The 15,886-nt window shown below is 44.3% G+C and overlaps 1 protein-coding gene across 1 annotated transcript; it reads right to left on the bottom strand.

Moving 5' to 3' along the window:
• Nucleotides 1-8,705: 8,705 nt before the first annotated feature.
• Nucleotides 8,706-15,742, bottom strand: LOC129582273 (uncharacterized). Its single transcript, XM_055473762.1, has 6 exons — nt 15,403-15,742; nt 13,227-13,934; nt 11,970-12,575; nt 11,223-11,555; nt 10,915-11,160; nt 8,706-9,531 (listed from the first exon to the last, which is right to left on the bottom strand). Exons 1-6 carry the CDS (start codon nt 15,536-15,538, stop codon nt 9,173-9,175), a joined length of 2,388 nt encoding a protein of 795 aa, XP_055329737.1. The 5' UTR covers nt 15,539-15,742; the 3' UTR covers nt 8,706-9,172.
• Nucleotides 15,743-15,886: the final 144 nt, after the last annotated feature.

Here is a 15,886-nt window from a genome sequence, read left to right on the forward strand (position 1 = left end):
GTGGCAATTTTACGAAGAAGAGGAAGCGGCTTTAGCGCCAAATGAAGAACATAACATACAGCTCGTTATTACGGATGATTACACGTGTTATTTTGGCATAATCCTCAGTTGCCGTTGATGATCTGTACAGAAATAATATGCGACTAATGCAACTCGAGGAATGGGATTACACAAGACGATAACGCTGCCGGATGCACAGCATGATGAGAAGGAAGCGCAGCGTGATGCGCGACAGGTTCTCCCAGCGCAGACCGTGCAGACCATCGCTGCACCACTGCTTCTCGCGGTACTGAGAGGACGGACGTGGATCCGCGGTCTGTCGCACACAACACCTACCAACAATTATATTATGTAGTGCTATCACATTTCCATTACTTAGCTAAGCTGCATCCCCTAATTAAATGTCCACAACTAAATTTCCTACGTAGCATCTTCAGATTCGGCACTAATTTTGCGCTGCACTTATTTCTCGCTTCTATTAGGGCAGGAACAACAATGTCGACCGTTGATCGATTTTCAACGGAAAGAATCTTTCCGAAAGACTCTATTTGAGAAATAGATTTTAAAAGCTTTTTTTAAATTGCGAATTTCACCGACATTTCAAAAACGGCCCAAAACTATTTGAATTTCAACCCCCAATATCCGTTACTGGTTATTGTGTAGAGTGCCCTCTTACTCTGCAGGCGGCGTCTTGATGCGCCGCTCGGCTCCAGTCAACCGCGTTGGGCGTCAACCACGCCTCCAGTGCCCGCAGCTGGGCGGCACTGGGCACCGGCAGCGCCGCCTCCCACGTATCCTACACCGCGACCGCCCAGTACGTATTCCGCGGCAGTCGTACCCGGGGCATCTTGAAGTCGATCTGAAGCGGGCGGCCCTTATGGGATCGCGGGCGCAAGTCGAAGCGCACCGTGCAGCCGACCAGGTGGACGGCCTCGCACGGCAGCCCGCGACACGACGCGATGAAATCATCCAGACGAAGCGGACGGTGCGTCCCGGCGGGGGGATGGTGCATCTCGCAGCGCGCTCTGGGTTTCATGGCATCCGTGAGGCGGTTTATCTCCGTGAACATGTCCGCTATACCCACGATGTACAGATCCGCCAAACGGATCCCGGGAAGGGTCCGCGTCACGTAGTGCATCATGTCGCACATAGCCAGGACGTCCCGGAAGCGGAGACGGCTGTGGCGGTCATGGAGGATCAAGTGGTGGGTGGTGGGGCGCAGGCAGTGGACGATGGGCGCGGTGAGGGTGTAGTGGAGATCCGGCTGCTGTCCACCGGGAACGCCCGTCTCAATAAGCAGAGTGCTGGTTAAAGCCGGCTTGTCCAGGATAGCGTCGCACGCGGAACACACCACGCGCAGCCGGGTGTGCGTCAGCGTATCCAGATGGGCCAACACCTCCTGCCACACACATCCACCGCCACGGTACACCATTCTTCCGGCGTCCCGCGTTTAACAAGAGCCGGCGCGACAAGCTGGCATTTGTGCAGAATGCTCGGAAGGTGTTGGATCAGCTCGCTGTGCAGCATCTAATTTCACCAAAAAGTAATGTCTCAAAATGTGCTTCACTGGAGATCTGAGGCTTCACGCGAAAACTGACATTTATGCTCATTTCAAATGAGTCGTTTCGAATGCTGGGTCAAATGACTCATTTGACCCAGCTTATGTACGGTACAAGTCAACTTCTTGAACTAGTTTGCTTCCCAATAAAATTTCTAGCAATTTCCACAAGTGTATTTAGGTAAGTGAATTCACTATCATCTGGTTTCTGGTGCCAATGCTCTTCCCGTCGAAGCGAATTAAACTCGCCTAAAGATTTCGTAAGGATATTACTCCCCAACCTCTGATTACAGGTAGTATAGTTTACTCTGTTTGTATGGGTAAACTAACAACTCTGGCTAATCAGTAAACACAAACTAACCAGAGACGTTGACGAACCTGTGCGGCGGCATGGGATCGTGCGATTGAGACGTCTTCCTCCACTTCCACGGCATACCGCAGCTGTCCGTCCGCGACATCAACACCCAGCACTGGGCTGTTAAACTGGAACTGGAAGTTCGCCCCGGGCTCCTTCAACACTTGCAGCAGGTGGACGGCCGTCGCGCCCTGACAACTGGCCGGCAGTGGCAGACTGCACTGGACAATGCATCCCGTTCCAGTTGCCCGCGGCAGCGTCACCAACCACAACGCACGGTCATGGTTAGAGTGGTCGGTCCACCAGGCATCCGGCACTGGCCAGCGAACGCGTTCCAACGGAACCAGGTCCGTCCAGGGGCGGCTGTCATCCCGGCTCCGGACGATGTTGACCTCGTAAATGAGATGCCGCGATAACGGTTTCGCCAGCATGGATTCCGGACTCGGATTGATCATTTCACCGGGCAACCAGCGCCATGCTCCGCCTGGGTACTCCCGGCGCAGTACTTCCACGGGGAGGCTGGTCCACGGTTCCTCTCCCGACATCATGATTATGAAATGGAAAGGGTATAAGCGCTGGGAGAGGGAGACCTTGGCGAAGGGGATGAGTTCCCGTCGTCGGTTGGGACACAGATCGATGTACAACCCGTCCTCCGTCACGTCAACTACGCGGCCGTACAGCAGGGTCTGGCCGTCGCCCACCACGTTAATTTAACGGTTCCATATCTCCAACATGGCTAATCTGACGATGGGTTGGTCTGTGATCTACCAAGGAACAACACTGCATTTACAGTGACAAACCCAGTGCAACACCTACAAATGGGGAACCTTCGAGATACAACATATCTGTACAGTGACATGGGGCGTCAACAAGGACGCAGGGAATTTCGTTAAAGTTACACACCATATAAATGGGAACAAACAAGGTGGAACGCAGCGAAACGGAGTTCTCCAGCGAGAAACAGAACCCACTGCCATTGGTAACTGCACGATGAGCACGCAGCAGTGCAGCACTTCAACGAGTTCTCAATCTGTACGTACGCGCTTTTACCGACTGAAGGACTTACCTCCCACTCTACACAACAGCAACCTCATCTTAGAAAGAACCCAGCATGTCGTTAAATAATTACAGCTTTTCTACTTCCAAGGACTGCGATGTTAGTAACAGTCAGTTTAAAAATTGGCTAAGGCTATTTAGCCCCAGTACTGCCTAATGGGGGCGGAACAGCTGGTTGGCTATTTTGCCCCAGTCTGGGGTTGGATAACCTATTAGCTATTTTACCCCAGTTCTCCGTATGAGCAGCCAGACGGCCATTTTGCCCCGGTCTGGGGGGTGGATATCCTTCCGCCTATTTTGCCCCATACCAGTCCAGCTGATTGGTTGCCTAAAAAAAGATGCCTTAAAGTGTGTTGGCTAGAGGTAAAAGTGTTAACAAAAAGAACTCATTGTAGGTAACGTAATCGTTATTTGCAAAATTTAAGTTTTTGCTAAACGTTCATAGAGGAGGTGAAACTCTAGAAATTTCCGAAAAGTCACCATGTTTTGTGAGTTTTTGTGGACATCGTGTACATCCGGCATCGTCGCTGTATTGCTGACGATCCGGAATATATTCGCTACAGTGCTGCGAGGGTGTTATCCAGATTGTTTTCTGTTTCTGACTTTTGCTGTCGGAGAGACCCTGAATGCTTGCATCGACATATCGTCCGTCGGAAGTTTCCACTGTGATGGAACCTGGAAAGGTGACGGCAGGGGTTTCTTTTGGTTCCTCTACCTGGAATCCGTGGGAGAACTTGCTGCCTCGTTGTCTTTAGCAATTGTTGGCTTAAAGAGAATACTTCAGCGGCGTTGGATTTGGTAAGGAATGGTAATAGTAAGGTTGCGTATTGCGCAAGGCCTTAAGATTAACGGCAAAATTAACAATAATTTTAACCATGCGCATAAGTATTTTTAAAATTATTTTGTTCAACTGCCCGCTTGTGGTGGAGCAAAGGTGTAAAAGCCCGATAAATGTCAGTTAGATATTACCGGAATTATTCTGCCGAACTTTAAGGTCGGCAGATTGATTGTCAGCGAGTTCAAAACAGTCTCCGTTTTCAAAAGGTTTTGTCAAAACTGTTTGCCCAGACTATCAAACCAAATTAACAGTTACATACGCGCAATAAGAGCACTGCATTATTGAAGGTTTATAGGTGTATAGCATCTGGTGCTGAAATACTGCAGTACAAGAAACAGCCTCCGCTTCGCCTCCGCGTTTCTTGTGGTCCATGGCCATTTTACATGTATTTGAATTTGAATGAATATATATTAGAATAACATCTATATTTCGTCGAAACATGATCGGTACATGCGATAGGGCAAACACGAATTTTATTTGAAAATCAGTTCATGGTTCTCTCAACCTTAAAAGCATTCCCTTTACCGAACTGATAGCCCCTGTGGCGAGCGGCCACATGAACAACCACGGCTGAATGAAATGCAGTCTACGCATTACCATTCAGTCTATGCAGCCTGTGCAGCTTATCAGGGATGCAATCTATGCAGTAAAAGTGATTAATATATTGATCCCTAAAGCGGTACTGATTAAAATAATGGGCAAAGCGAAGTATGGAAATAATTGTAATTAATTATTAATAATTGTAAAGTATGGAAATAATTGTAATTTATTTTTGTTATATTTTCTAAAACTGCACCCACGTGACAGCCCAGGGCTGTATATACCCAGACTTTATCACTAGGTCCTGAACAGGACCTCATAAGAAGTGCCGGCCGGCGGTACCAACCGGAAACAAATGGGGATGATATTAAAGCTTTACATGACTTTAGATGTGAATGTAGTCAGTAAAATTACGGTACAACGGATTTCGAAAGTTCACATAATGCGCTACTGTATATCATTGTATTCTTCATACGGGTATCTGTACTGAGCCTGCAAGTAATAAACAGGGTGGAAATTCAACACAGATACATACTGGATACATATTGATTAAAGACTGGGGAAACGGCCAACAGCACGTAACTTTGGGGTTCATACATGATTGGTAGTTTGTAAACTGTACAGCAACGCTTATTATTCCATATCTTACGACAGGATGTCGACGGTTGTTTCTAGGACCGCGTCGCCTCTTACTGGCATGAGTCCGACAATGGTACGGAAAATTCAAGCGTTCAGCAAAAACGCTTCGGCTGCTTCGGTGCATACGTGACCCTGTGCGCAACGGTGAACGTATTATGTCTAGTTTTCCTTGGCACGCCGTTGACCATTCTGATCATATTTCTCTTTCTGGTTTTCTAGACGATACCACTAATTAAGTTAGCAGGATTCGTCGCAGGCATAATCGTCGCTCATTACGGCGGAGAAGCCAGAAGCTGTCTTCCCTCAAACTGGAACGCTCTCCATCTCAAAGACACTCTTTGAGATGAAGAGGACCACTGTTTGGATGAGCAGCTTAGAAGGCGCCATCCGGCACAATTGCCCGGACGTAAGAGCTGTCAGCTATGATAATCAAAGTGGATACAATGGCTACAATTAAGTCCAGTACGTGTACACGGTAGTAAATTAAGACCATGGCACTATCCACAGGAACCGAGAAACGGCCGAAAAATGCACCGATGGGGGAATCGTTAAATCCGTGTAGGCAGTACCACTGCACCACGGCGCGAGGTGTTGAAATCCTTTGAAAGACTTTGTCGCTGTGCATGAGCCGCTTCTCTCCTTACAAAATGAAGGCCATCGTGGCCGCTTGAAACTGGAGGATAAATTGAGTTGCCGAATCCTGACTGCTGCCCTATTTCGACTATTTATCGATGGCGTGGAACGGTGGTCAACGCAGGTCTGTATTTCTTGACACGCCCTTAACCATTCTAACGTATTTTCTGGCGGATTTTCTTGGCGATTCTACTAATTTGGGTAGCACGGTTGTTGCACGCATAATCGTCACGCATTACGGCGAAAAAACGTTGTTCCCAAGCTGCGTTTCCTTTGCCACCGCGCTAAGCGTATACTGTCGCGGAGGAACGTCGGGATTGTGTATGCGAGAGAGTTAAACGAGTGGGAAGTTTCAAACGAGTGGGGCGTGATTGGCATTACTGATAGGTATTTATGGATATCGTTTACCATTTCTAACTGATTCTCAGCTTTTGCTTTAACACAGTTAGAAGGTGTGGAATGGAATCCGTTTTCTAATGAGCGATAAACACCTTACAAGTACATCCAACTAATGACGGCAACTAAACTAAATGAGTAGGTCAGTACATCGACTCCTGAATCACCCATATCCAATTCGTCCAGCTCCGACAGTGCTTTGTGGAACCACGGTAATACCGACGCCAGAATCCTTTGTTCATGAAATCTGCGATTTATGGAATGAAATCGTCTTACCAAAAGACTGCTATTCTTCAGTCAACACCTTCAGGAATGCGCTCGACAGAGTCACATGGAGTAAACTGCAGTGGAGTAAACTGCAGCGGACCAAGAAAAACTGCGATACCGACCTGTTGTACTAAGTTTTAAATTGTTTAATTTTACTGACAACGAACGGACTAATGACACCTGCATCCACCTTTCTATGTTTATTGTTTTGCCGGAATATAAGTATGTGTAACTAACACGTAAACGTGAAATGACCTTTAAGAAATGTTAAAACTCTTTATCTTTGATAATGTCGACTTTTGTTTTTTTTTTCTCTCTCTTTTGTCTCGAGTGTCGAATGCTTTGAGGGGACCGTGTCCCGATGCATAAGACAATAAATTCAAATTCAAGTATTACTAACGATGTTACCTTGTTTAAATTACTAATGAATGAACACCTGTGTCAGAGCGGCATCCGCTCTCTATAGGATCGTTTGATAGAACATTTCGCTACATTTTGTACGTATGCTTTGCCGATAGGCGATAGCCTAGTGGTGCCTTTCTGGGCCTTAGAGTACGAGGAGGGAAGAAGCATTTTCGGTAGTGCGTTCGAATGGTCAAGACTCTTTGAACACTCGTGTGGCTGCAAATCTGGCTTAACAGTCAACCGCGGAAGTCTGGCAGTCTACGTTTAACTTGCCCACTGTCAATCAGGGCACCCATCCACGGTTGACGGTGAGGTGCACGCTGATGGGCAACATTCCACGGTTGGCTGTTAAGTGAACCATGCTGGCGTACACTTAATCTATGATACGCTTCCGTTGTTGGCTCTGGACTACTGGTGATGCTGGACCAGCTAACGAAAACGTAAATGTTATGGCGCAGAACGAACGCTCTATGACCATGTCGAGCGTAGTTTAAAGAAGCAATGTGGACCACGCACCCGTGTTACTTGTCGAACCCTGGTATCTTACTATGGCATCCGTAAACTACCGTCCTTCGCCGATAACTTTACCTTGTCCTACTGCTTAGTTTATCTCGTGAGAAGTTCCATGATTGGTATGGTCGATTGCAGAATATAACTCTCAAGCGGAGGCGGCAGCCGTTTGAGAATGAAAAAACTAAACCTGGTTTGGCAATTGGCAACGAGGCTCACAATGCGAGATGGAACAGCACGCTTTCAAAATAACAACCTGGGCCCTGGAGCAAATAGCAGGTCCAATAGCACACGGTGTCCGGCAAGCGATCTCTGTTGGCGAACTGTCGGATATAGCAGCGGCGCTTTGGTTTTTATTACTGGTGCGGTGATTTCTGTTACTAATTAATTAAAATGAATGCGGTCAAGCGGTCATACAATAGGGTACATAAATGCCCGTGGCATGTGGATAACATACAGTATATTTTATTAATTATTTTTGAATATCAGCACTGCTTACAAAAAGGCTATTAACGCGAAGTGGCTAGCGAATTTTCGAAATAATACTCAAAAATCATCATAGCTCAACTTATAGAGAATGTTTTTTACTACATATCCCGATAATTGTAATGAGCATATCCTGATTCGTTAACAAGCAAAAAAATCAAGTTGTACAACTGGTAAAGGGGGGCACGTAAGGTGAACAGCAAAACAATGGCTTGCGCCGCACTTATTGGGAGTAATGCCATATTCCTTCAATCGCCGCCGACATCATTGGTTTGCAAAGCAGCAATCGCAGTCAGCTGCGATCAGAATCTGCAACTGCCTCATCCAGCTTTGTTGAGCTTGCTGACAAGAAGCAGAAACAAAAGACGCTATAAATGCAGATCTGCTGTCTGATTGCAGTCTTTTGTTTTAGCGTCTATAACTGGATCAGTCTGATTGTGAACAGTGCACTCTGCGTGAAAGTTCTATGGCTGTCTGCCTGTTCTGCGTAACTGCGTTGCTCCACATGTCCAGGTGCTTTTGTGTGCGGCAGCCACCATCTCTCGGTACCGGCACCAGAGCCGAGAAAGAGGTGTACTTTTGCAAGCTAACAGTGAACAAAACGTAAAAAAACTCTGAGAATTTGCTGCAAATACATTTGTTTAACAAAAAATACGAATAAAATCGCATTAAATACAGTACCGCATTCTGAGCTTATTATACGGACTGAATCTCTATTTAGGGCTTCGTTCGGCAGATATGGTCAGAAATATCCAGGGGCAGGGTGCCCCAAGCATTTCCTTGGCACCCCTGATTTTTTTTTGTTTTTCTGTTTTTTATCAATCAAAATTCTGTCCGTATAATAAGCTTCTAAGACTTGAATCTTTGAAATGGCCGTTTCAGAATATTTTTTTTCATATCTGTACTCTGTAAAAATCGACTTCAAGTTTTTCACTTTGAAAGCTAATATCTCAGTAACAACGAATGCGTAATTACTAATGATCATATTTTAAAGCACAAAAATCATTTCTTTATGTGGCATATGCTACTGTGTAGCATAAAAGTGTAATGCGTCGGCGGTATGCCCGTTTCCGCAAAAGGACCGAGTTGCTAGCCACTTCGCGTTAAATAAAGGATACACAGTACGGCTGATAACAACTGGATACACGGTAGGGAGATGCACGACGGAGAACAATAACAATAGTTGGCAACATGCTAAAACTAAGCAGAAAAGCATAAAATAAATGAAACCAGAAAATAATGCATGAATAGAAACGCTTCTAGGTTAAAGTACCTAATGGTTCAGTTGTCGGTTAGTTCCGGGCCTTCCGGCTGCCCCGTACAGTATACCAAAAGTAAAGTGAACAGACGCCAGAAACCGGTTCGATTATGGTAAGTCGCTATAAGCAAGCCGCAACTAACTGCAAGAAATTGCTACTGGTGAAATAAACACCAGTGCGTGCCGATAGTGCCAATGTATGCAAATCCAATCCTATCGCAAAAGAAAGCTTCATGACGGGAAAATCTGATCCATGAGTGATGAGGTCGCACCCCGCCCTTTCTTGTTGGGTATTACTGGTTGGATAGTGCAATCATCGTCTTCTGGTAAATTCGCACGGCCCACTGCTTCCGGATTGAGATAATAGATACGCGATCCGCCATTTATTATTAGAACACTTTTGACAACTTCACTTTCCATATCAAGTAAAAATAGAAAGTTGGCTATAGTTAGTGTGCGCCCGGTGAGTTCCGACAAGGAATCCGACCACCCTCCATACTCATCGGTCTGTAGTAGCTTGAGAGCGGAATCCGTGTAAAGTAAGCGCACTTTATCCTCAATTTTCAGGCTTGATCCGTCGCCACATAGTACTTTAATTTAAAGTAATCAAGGACATTTTAAATTCAATTATGGAAGTATAGATTGTCTTAAGGGAATCGCTATAACGGCTTTAATTTTAAGATGCCATTTTGCAAAAAGATGCGTCTATTAAGATTCGAGACTGCTCTATTAGATGACAAAAAGGTCGAAGTTACAAGATTGCAGGGTTATGTACTGTAATATGAATTTTTTTAGCTGGTTACAGTACCTTAACTAACCAAGGGTGCAATCAATGACTGGCCCGGCTAGACATCACATACTCATATGCCAGTTAGCGCATATGCGATGCAATCAATGGAGAACACTAAGTCGTGATTAGTGTTGGGTCAGCCCGGCCCGGCGCGGCGCGGCCCGGCCCGGGTAAGAGGGCCGGGCCGTTGTTTGACGGCCCGGGCCGCGGGCCGATCCGGGCTGCGGCCCGACATGTCCCCGGGCCGCGGCCCGGGCCGTCTTGCAGCACAGTGATATTTCATTCCCGGATGTCATTATGCAAACGGCTACAGCGGGTATGTCAACGAAAAAATAGACGGATTTTCGCCTAGAGACGTTTAATGCTGTGAAAATTAAGAAAAACTCACCGAAAACTACTAAATTTCAGTAAATCCCAATGAAATTTTTTGTTTTTCTACGTCTTTTTCCATATTCAACGTTTACAGCGGGCCACGGCCAGGGCCGAGGGCCGCGGCCCGGGCCGCGGCCCTGGGCCGGGCCGGCCCAACACTAGTCGTAACTGATCCACATATTTTGTTTTACGGACAGCCATAAAACCGAACACTGGTCAGTCTAAATGTGCATGACTGATTTAAACTTGGATGAACTTTCAAAAACTACTGTTCAAAATGGATCCAATTAAGTTTGGAAACTGACTCCCAACTCAAGTGCTACATTACAATCTTCAGAAAAATTTTATACATTTGAGGCAGAAAATGCTTAGAAGTTTAATTGTGAGAGCGATTTTAAATAGAAATGGTTTAACTCCAGTTATTTACGAAAATCATAAAGTGATTTTTTAAGTTTGCGAAGTTTAAAAAAAGGTTCTTTAAAAAAAGGCCTCGCAACGTGCAGGAGAGCTATCTGTATGTTTATGATATTCTGGTTGGACTATCTGAAATTCTGTGTTGCTCCGTACTGACTAGTTAGTTTTTAAGCGTGATTTTTTTAAATCAAACTTTAAGCTATTTCCTCAAATCCGCTCCTAGCCTCTTACCGGTTTTGAGTTGTGCATTTTGTTTAATTTAAATGGAACAAGTATATATATGGATGTAAAAATATATAATATTTTCAACAAACGCAAAAATGCGGGCTTATACAGCCGAATTAAGCCGACGTAGCTATTCCCTTAAGCGCAGTTAGCGATTAATATAGGACCACACCCGTTGTCACTTTGCGTAATGCTCTCGGGTTCACAGGCAAACATCTATCGGCAAGGACGATACAAGCGTCTCCATGAACATCAAAATAACGAATCAGAACCGTTTTTCCTAATGCTTTCCGCAAGCGGCCAGGCATCCTTCCGTGACCTTTTTGCAGCTCGGCTACTGTATCATAATCCGCCAAAATTTCGACCACATCGCCTTCACCAATTGTTTCCCCGCTTCCGTCAATGGCTTCGTAGCCTTCTGTAAATCAAAACACAGTACCAGTTTTCGGCTGAAGGAAATGAATTGGCTGTTTGTCCTACCTCGGGATTGAATGTCAAGGATATCAGGATGGCATAACATTTTAACTGGATACTTTTTCTTGATGCAGATCTCTACATCACCATCGCACCTCACCTTCTCCACCGTACTGACGTAATTACACATATCATGCACATAGAGTAAATTATGCTCGGCTTGTTTCTTTCGAACTAAGGTTTCGTTATCACTGATCCCAACGAATTTGCCCACAGCCATTTTCCCCAGGCGAAGCACATTGATAGTATGATCAAGAGCTTCAAGGCTCTCATTAGCCTCTTCCTGTATATCAGTCAATTTCACCATCGCCGCTACGAGTAGTGCCGCACGGTCGTTATCTGCAAATATAATTGCAATAATATTTTATGACTCCTTGTCGCTTTTTCCTTTTTATCGCTCTATTTTAACCGCTCGTTACAATAATAATTCAGTAATATCAGCAGTAGTTATATTCAGTTAAATCGTAAACACGCCGCATTAGCAGTTGTTGTCAATTAAGTAATAATTAGGGCTGTTTTTATATTTCCCACCGAAGAAAATCAAAAACAGCAAATGCAGCGATATCAAGCAGATGGCTCATGTTCGCCGTTGAAGTTAAAAACGAAAGACCAAACGGCTGTTTAAAATACAAATTTGTACAAGTGGCGTGAACTTTATGCAAAACGCATGAGGAAAGATGGAGAGTATCGAGGAGACGTAATCATGGTTTTCTGTCCTTGTAATAACAATCACAAGCCCCCCTACAGTCTTACGGATGTCTTCCAGAATGTTTTGCACTTCCTGGGGCTTCAGACCTCTTAATTTGGTAAGACACATGCTCATGAGCCTTCCCATTTCACTATTGAGTTCCGAGAAACACCAGATGAGCCTGAGATCATCTAGCGCATATTTTTCCAGTCGAAATTCGTTTAGCAGACAGTCCACCGCTGCCGTATTGTCCCGCACGCAAGCCATGGACAGAGCACTCAACCCCTCATCGGTTTTATATGTAAAATCACATTTTGAATGGCTTAGCAGTAAATTCACGATGGATATTTGCGAAGGCTCACTTATACCGTAGAGACCCCACACCGATATCATTAGAGCTGTAATGCTCTTGAAACCGAGAGCAACCGCATTCACGTCAATGCGCGGCGAGTCCAGCAGCAACTGCACAATAAGGGGATTTCGGCCGCATGACGCCAGCATCAATGGCGTCAGACCGGCTCTTTTGGCATTAACATCCGTTGACGATTCGGAGAGAATCTGCTGCACATCGGTGACACTTTCCCGTAGCACTGCCGCATGAAGCGGTGTCAAATTGTCCAACACATCTTCTAAGTCGGTAGAATCAAACTCGGTCATGCTTTCTGCAGCTTCTATGGATAGAATGGCGGAGATTAATGAATAAGACGTTTTTAACTACATATTAAAATTTAACTGAAGCCATTACAGATACTTTGAGATATTTGATATAATACGGGCTCCCCTTAAATGTGCAGATATTTGATTGTTTATTTCTCATAGAAAAATTTGTAAAGAACGTATGAACATTTTCTGCGACAGCAACTACTACGTTCGTAAAGTATTACGTTCGTACTTATTACTTATAACTACTTCGCACAACATTGGCTGTGTCCTCTCTGCAGCTATTGTTCTGATTAAACTAACGAGCTTGAATCAGGCGCGTAGATTGTGATTAGTCACAATATTATGTACTCGGTAGAATTCTATACGTTATACAGCTGTTCTATACGTGAGAGTAATAATAATTTCCGTCACTTCTATTACAAAAGGAATTTTGCAAGATTTCGATACCCATCAGGAGAAATTTGAAATACGTTTACCGTGCATTTTGATTACGCGTTGTTATTGGAAAACTAATCATACCTTAGCTTGATACACGCAGCAACATACATTAATTATTTTAAGTAAATATAATTACCGTACATATACTCGTATTGCCAACACAATTTTAGGTTAAGGGGGTTTTAACAACATATAAACAGCTTTTTCTTCACAAGGCTTGCCTTTATTTTGGTTAAGTTGTGTGCCTGAAATTCCGCAAACACTGCATTGATCATCCCTTTCCTGCTGGCTGCCAGCGAGGTCACTCAGTTCTCCTAAGAGTTGTCGCATGTCACGCATCAAATCTGCTGCAAATGGCCTCTTTTTGATATCCACTTCTAAACACCGTATAATCATCTCTTCAAACGGTGTCGCAATTTTATCATCGATCACAGGGAGATAACCGGCGATTATTTGCGTTGCCAACGCAATATTATTTAGATCTTTAAAGGCCACGGGCAGGCTTCCTTTGTTGGCAAGCATTTTGTCTTCGATACCGAAGCAGCAGTTGGCGAGATCGTGTATAATACATCCAACGCTCCAGATATCCGCTTTTCTTCCAACATCTCTGTATTCCAGTGAGAACAGTTTCTTGAGACATTCTGGAGACGTGTAACGAACGGTCCCAAAGGCGCTGGGAAAGTCTTGAGAATTACTATTGCTCTGCTGCATCGGAATAATAGCGTCGAGGTCACCGATGAGTAAGCTGTGGTGGTGATCCTTCGGCTTTACAAGAACGTTACCGGGCTTCAAATCTCCATGGATGATATTATTGCCGTGTAAGTATTGCACACCATCAATAATTTGCGTAGTATAGCACAAGGCTTCCCACTGGGCGAGGGGAGATTTTTCGCTTTTACGTCTACCCATAAGCGACGCCAAATCTCCACCTAAAAAATGGCAGAACATTATTGTTTGTTTATACCGTGTGCATAAACAAACGCAGACAAAATATTTAGGGAATGGCTACTGCCACGCCCCTACACCCTCCTTTTAACCTTTGTCGACCCTTTCAACCCCTTTTGCATTCTCCTGTTCAAAATTATAATTATAATTAACACCATCTTTGGTTATCGCAGTACTGTATTATTATTACAATTTCGAAATACTGCCACCCCTTAGCCAGTTAAACTTTTTCATGACTTTATTGGTAAGCCGGCTGATCAGCCAACTTATCTTAAATGTCTTCTACTAAATGCCTTAGCCGGCGCACCTTTATCATTAGTTGATGTTTCGCGATCGTCAGACCAAAAATAGTTACCGGAAATGGGGTTAGTCAGCAGAGGTGGTAAAGTGCAGACCAATGTCCAAACTTGGCAACTGAAAAGCCAAGCTGGTCGATCTGCCGCTTGTGTAACCGTCTGCGACCAGATCCTTTTAATCAATAACCATGATTGCTTCGACATCAGAGCAAAAACAATAGATAGACAGAAATGGGAAAAGCAGGCGGGTGACTTTTCAGAGGTCCCAGATATACGGCGAACTATTTGAATCGAACTTATAAGTGGCACTTCAAAATTGCTGATGCCGCAGGAAGTTCTTGTATAAGAACTCTTTGTTGTTGCTATGCGCAACCTTGCGCATAGCAACAAAGAGATGCCTTCCATCGCACGGTAACGAACGTTAATGCTTTACAATAACCGCCATTACAACCACGACAGGGTAAAGTAGGGAAATTGAAGATAAAAAATGGTAAACGGCCTTTAGCATGTCAAATAACTCCATTATACATGCGGCCGTTTACGAAATATTGAAATAAATTGAGAATCCAAAATATTATTAGTAACGTACTGCAAAAGCCGCGCTCAGCGCTTTTTTGAGCGTAATCGGTGATTTATATTAATTTTGGTAGTTTTGCCTGCCGGTATTAGCTGGGACAGACAGATAGGGAAATTGTGGTGGTGGTTATTTGTAAATAAAATGATAGTTGATGCTGCTAGGCCACAAGCCAAATGAAGTGCAACAGAGAGTAATACTCGTAATATTATATAAAGACGTGTTGACTTTGATTCATTAGAATCAGAGGGTGCCAATGGTCACACCGAGTTACTTAAAATGACTGCCATTTACAGCCAGGAAGCGTAAGAAACGTACTGTTTTTCTACACTCTGGCCAGTGCGAATATAATTGAATCCGCTAACAGTGTTGATTTTTTACTAATTATAATCACGGCATTTTTACCACTGTGAAAACATATTTGTTACAGTGTCACAATTTATACAGAGTAGGTTATTAATAATACAATATTACGCAATATAATATTACAATATAATATTACAACATCACGCACGCGTTCCGACACGTTCGAAAAACGGCAAATTTTAACGGCAACCTCTCCTTGTATTTCTGCGTCATCACCATGATGCGTAATCGATGCCAGGTGTACCGAACCAAACGCTCCGGTCCCGAGGACGCTTTGGACGTTGTAAGTGTACTGACAGTTTCTCCCACACCAGTACGGTTCTTCGCTGGTGGAGCTGCCATCAGTGTCCATGACAATGATAAATCAATTTTTTTATCAAGGCCACTCCTTTGTCCAAGCAAACTGAAATATTCAACAAGGCGGAAACTATTCAAAATGCTAACTTCATGGTATTGGTATATTGTTGTTTTCCATAAATACGCGTTTAACAAGAATCGAAGAGCTTCTGTGATGATTGTACAAGGCATAGGTTATTACACAGATTTATTCAGAGAAGTACCAACTTTGTACAGATACGCATCGTCTGCCAGCACGTACCAACTAATTTCAGTCTCCTACCAATTTTCACCGAACTAAACGACTTCCTGTTTAGTCAGCCACTAGTTCAAGCAGATGATTCATTGTTCCAAGCCCTATGCG

The sequence above is a fragment of the Paramacrobiotus metropolitanus genome, unplaced genomic scaffold (assembly GCF_019649055.1).
Source record: "Paramacrobiotus metropolitanus isolate TYO unplaced genomic scaffold, Prichtersi_v1.0 Parri_scaffold0000007, whole genome shotgun sequence".
NCBI classification, from domain to species: domain Eukaryota; kingdom Metazoa; phylum Tardigrada; class Eutardigrada; order Parachela; family Macrobiotidae; genus Paramacrobiotus; species Paramacrobiotus metropolitanus.

Excerpts from the sequence above, each read along its gene's own strand:
- LOC129582273 (XM_055473762.1), bottom strand. The coding sequence starts at position 15,538 with ATGGACACTGATGGCAGCTCCACCAGCGAAGAACCGTACTGGTGTGGG. Across the intron at positions 13,935-15,402 it reads GGCATCGATTACGCATCATG|GTGGAGATTTGGCGTCGCTT; the intron begins GTGATGACGCAG and ends GCCATTTTTTAG. Across the intron at positions 11,556-11,969 it reads AAACATTCTGGAAGACATCC|ATAACGACCGTGCGGCACTA; the intron begins GTAAGACTGTAG and ends TTATATTTGCAG.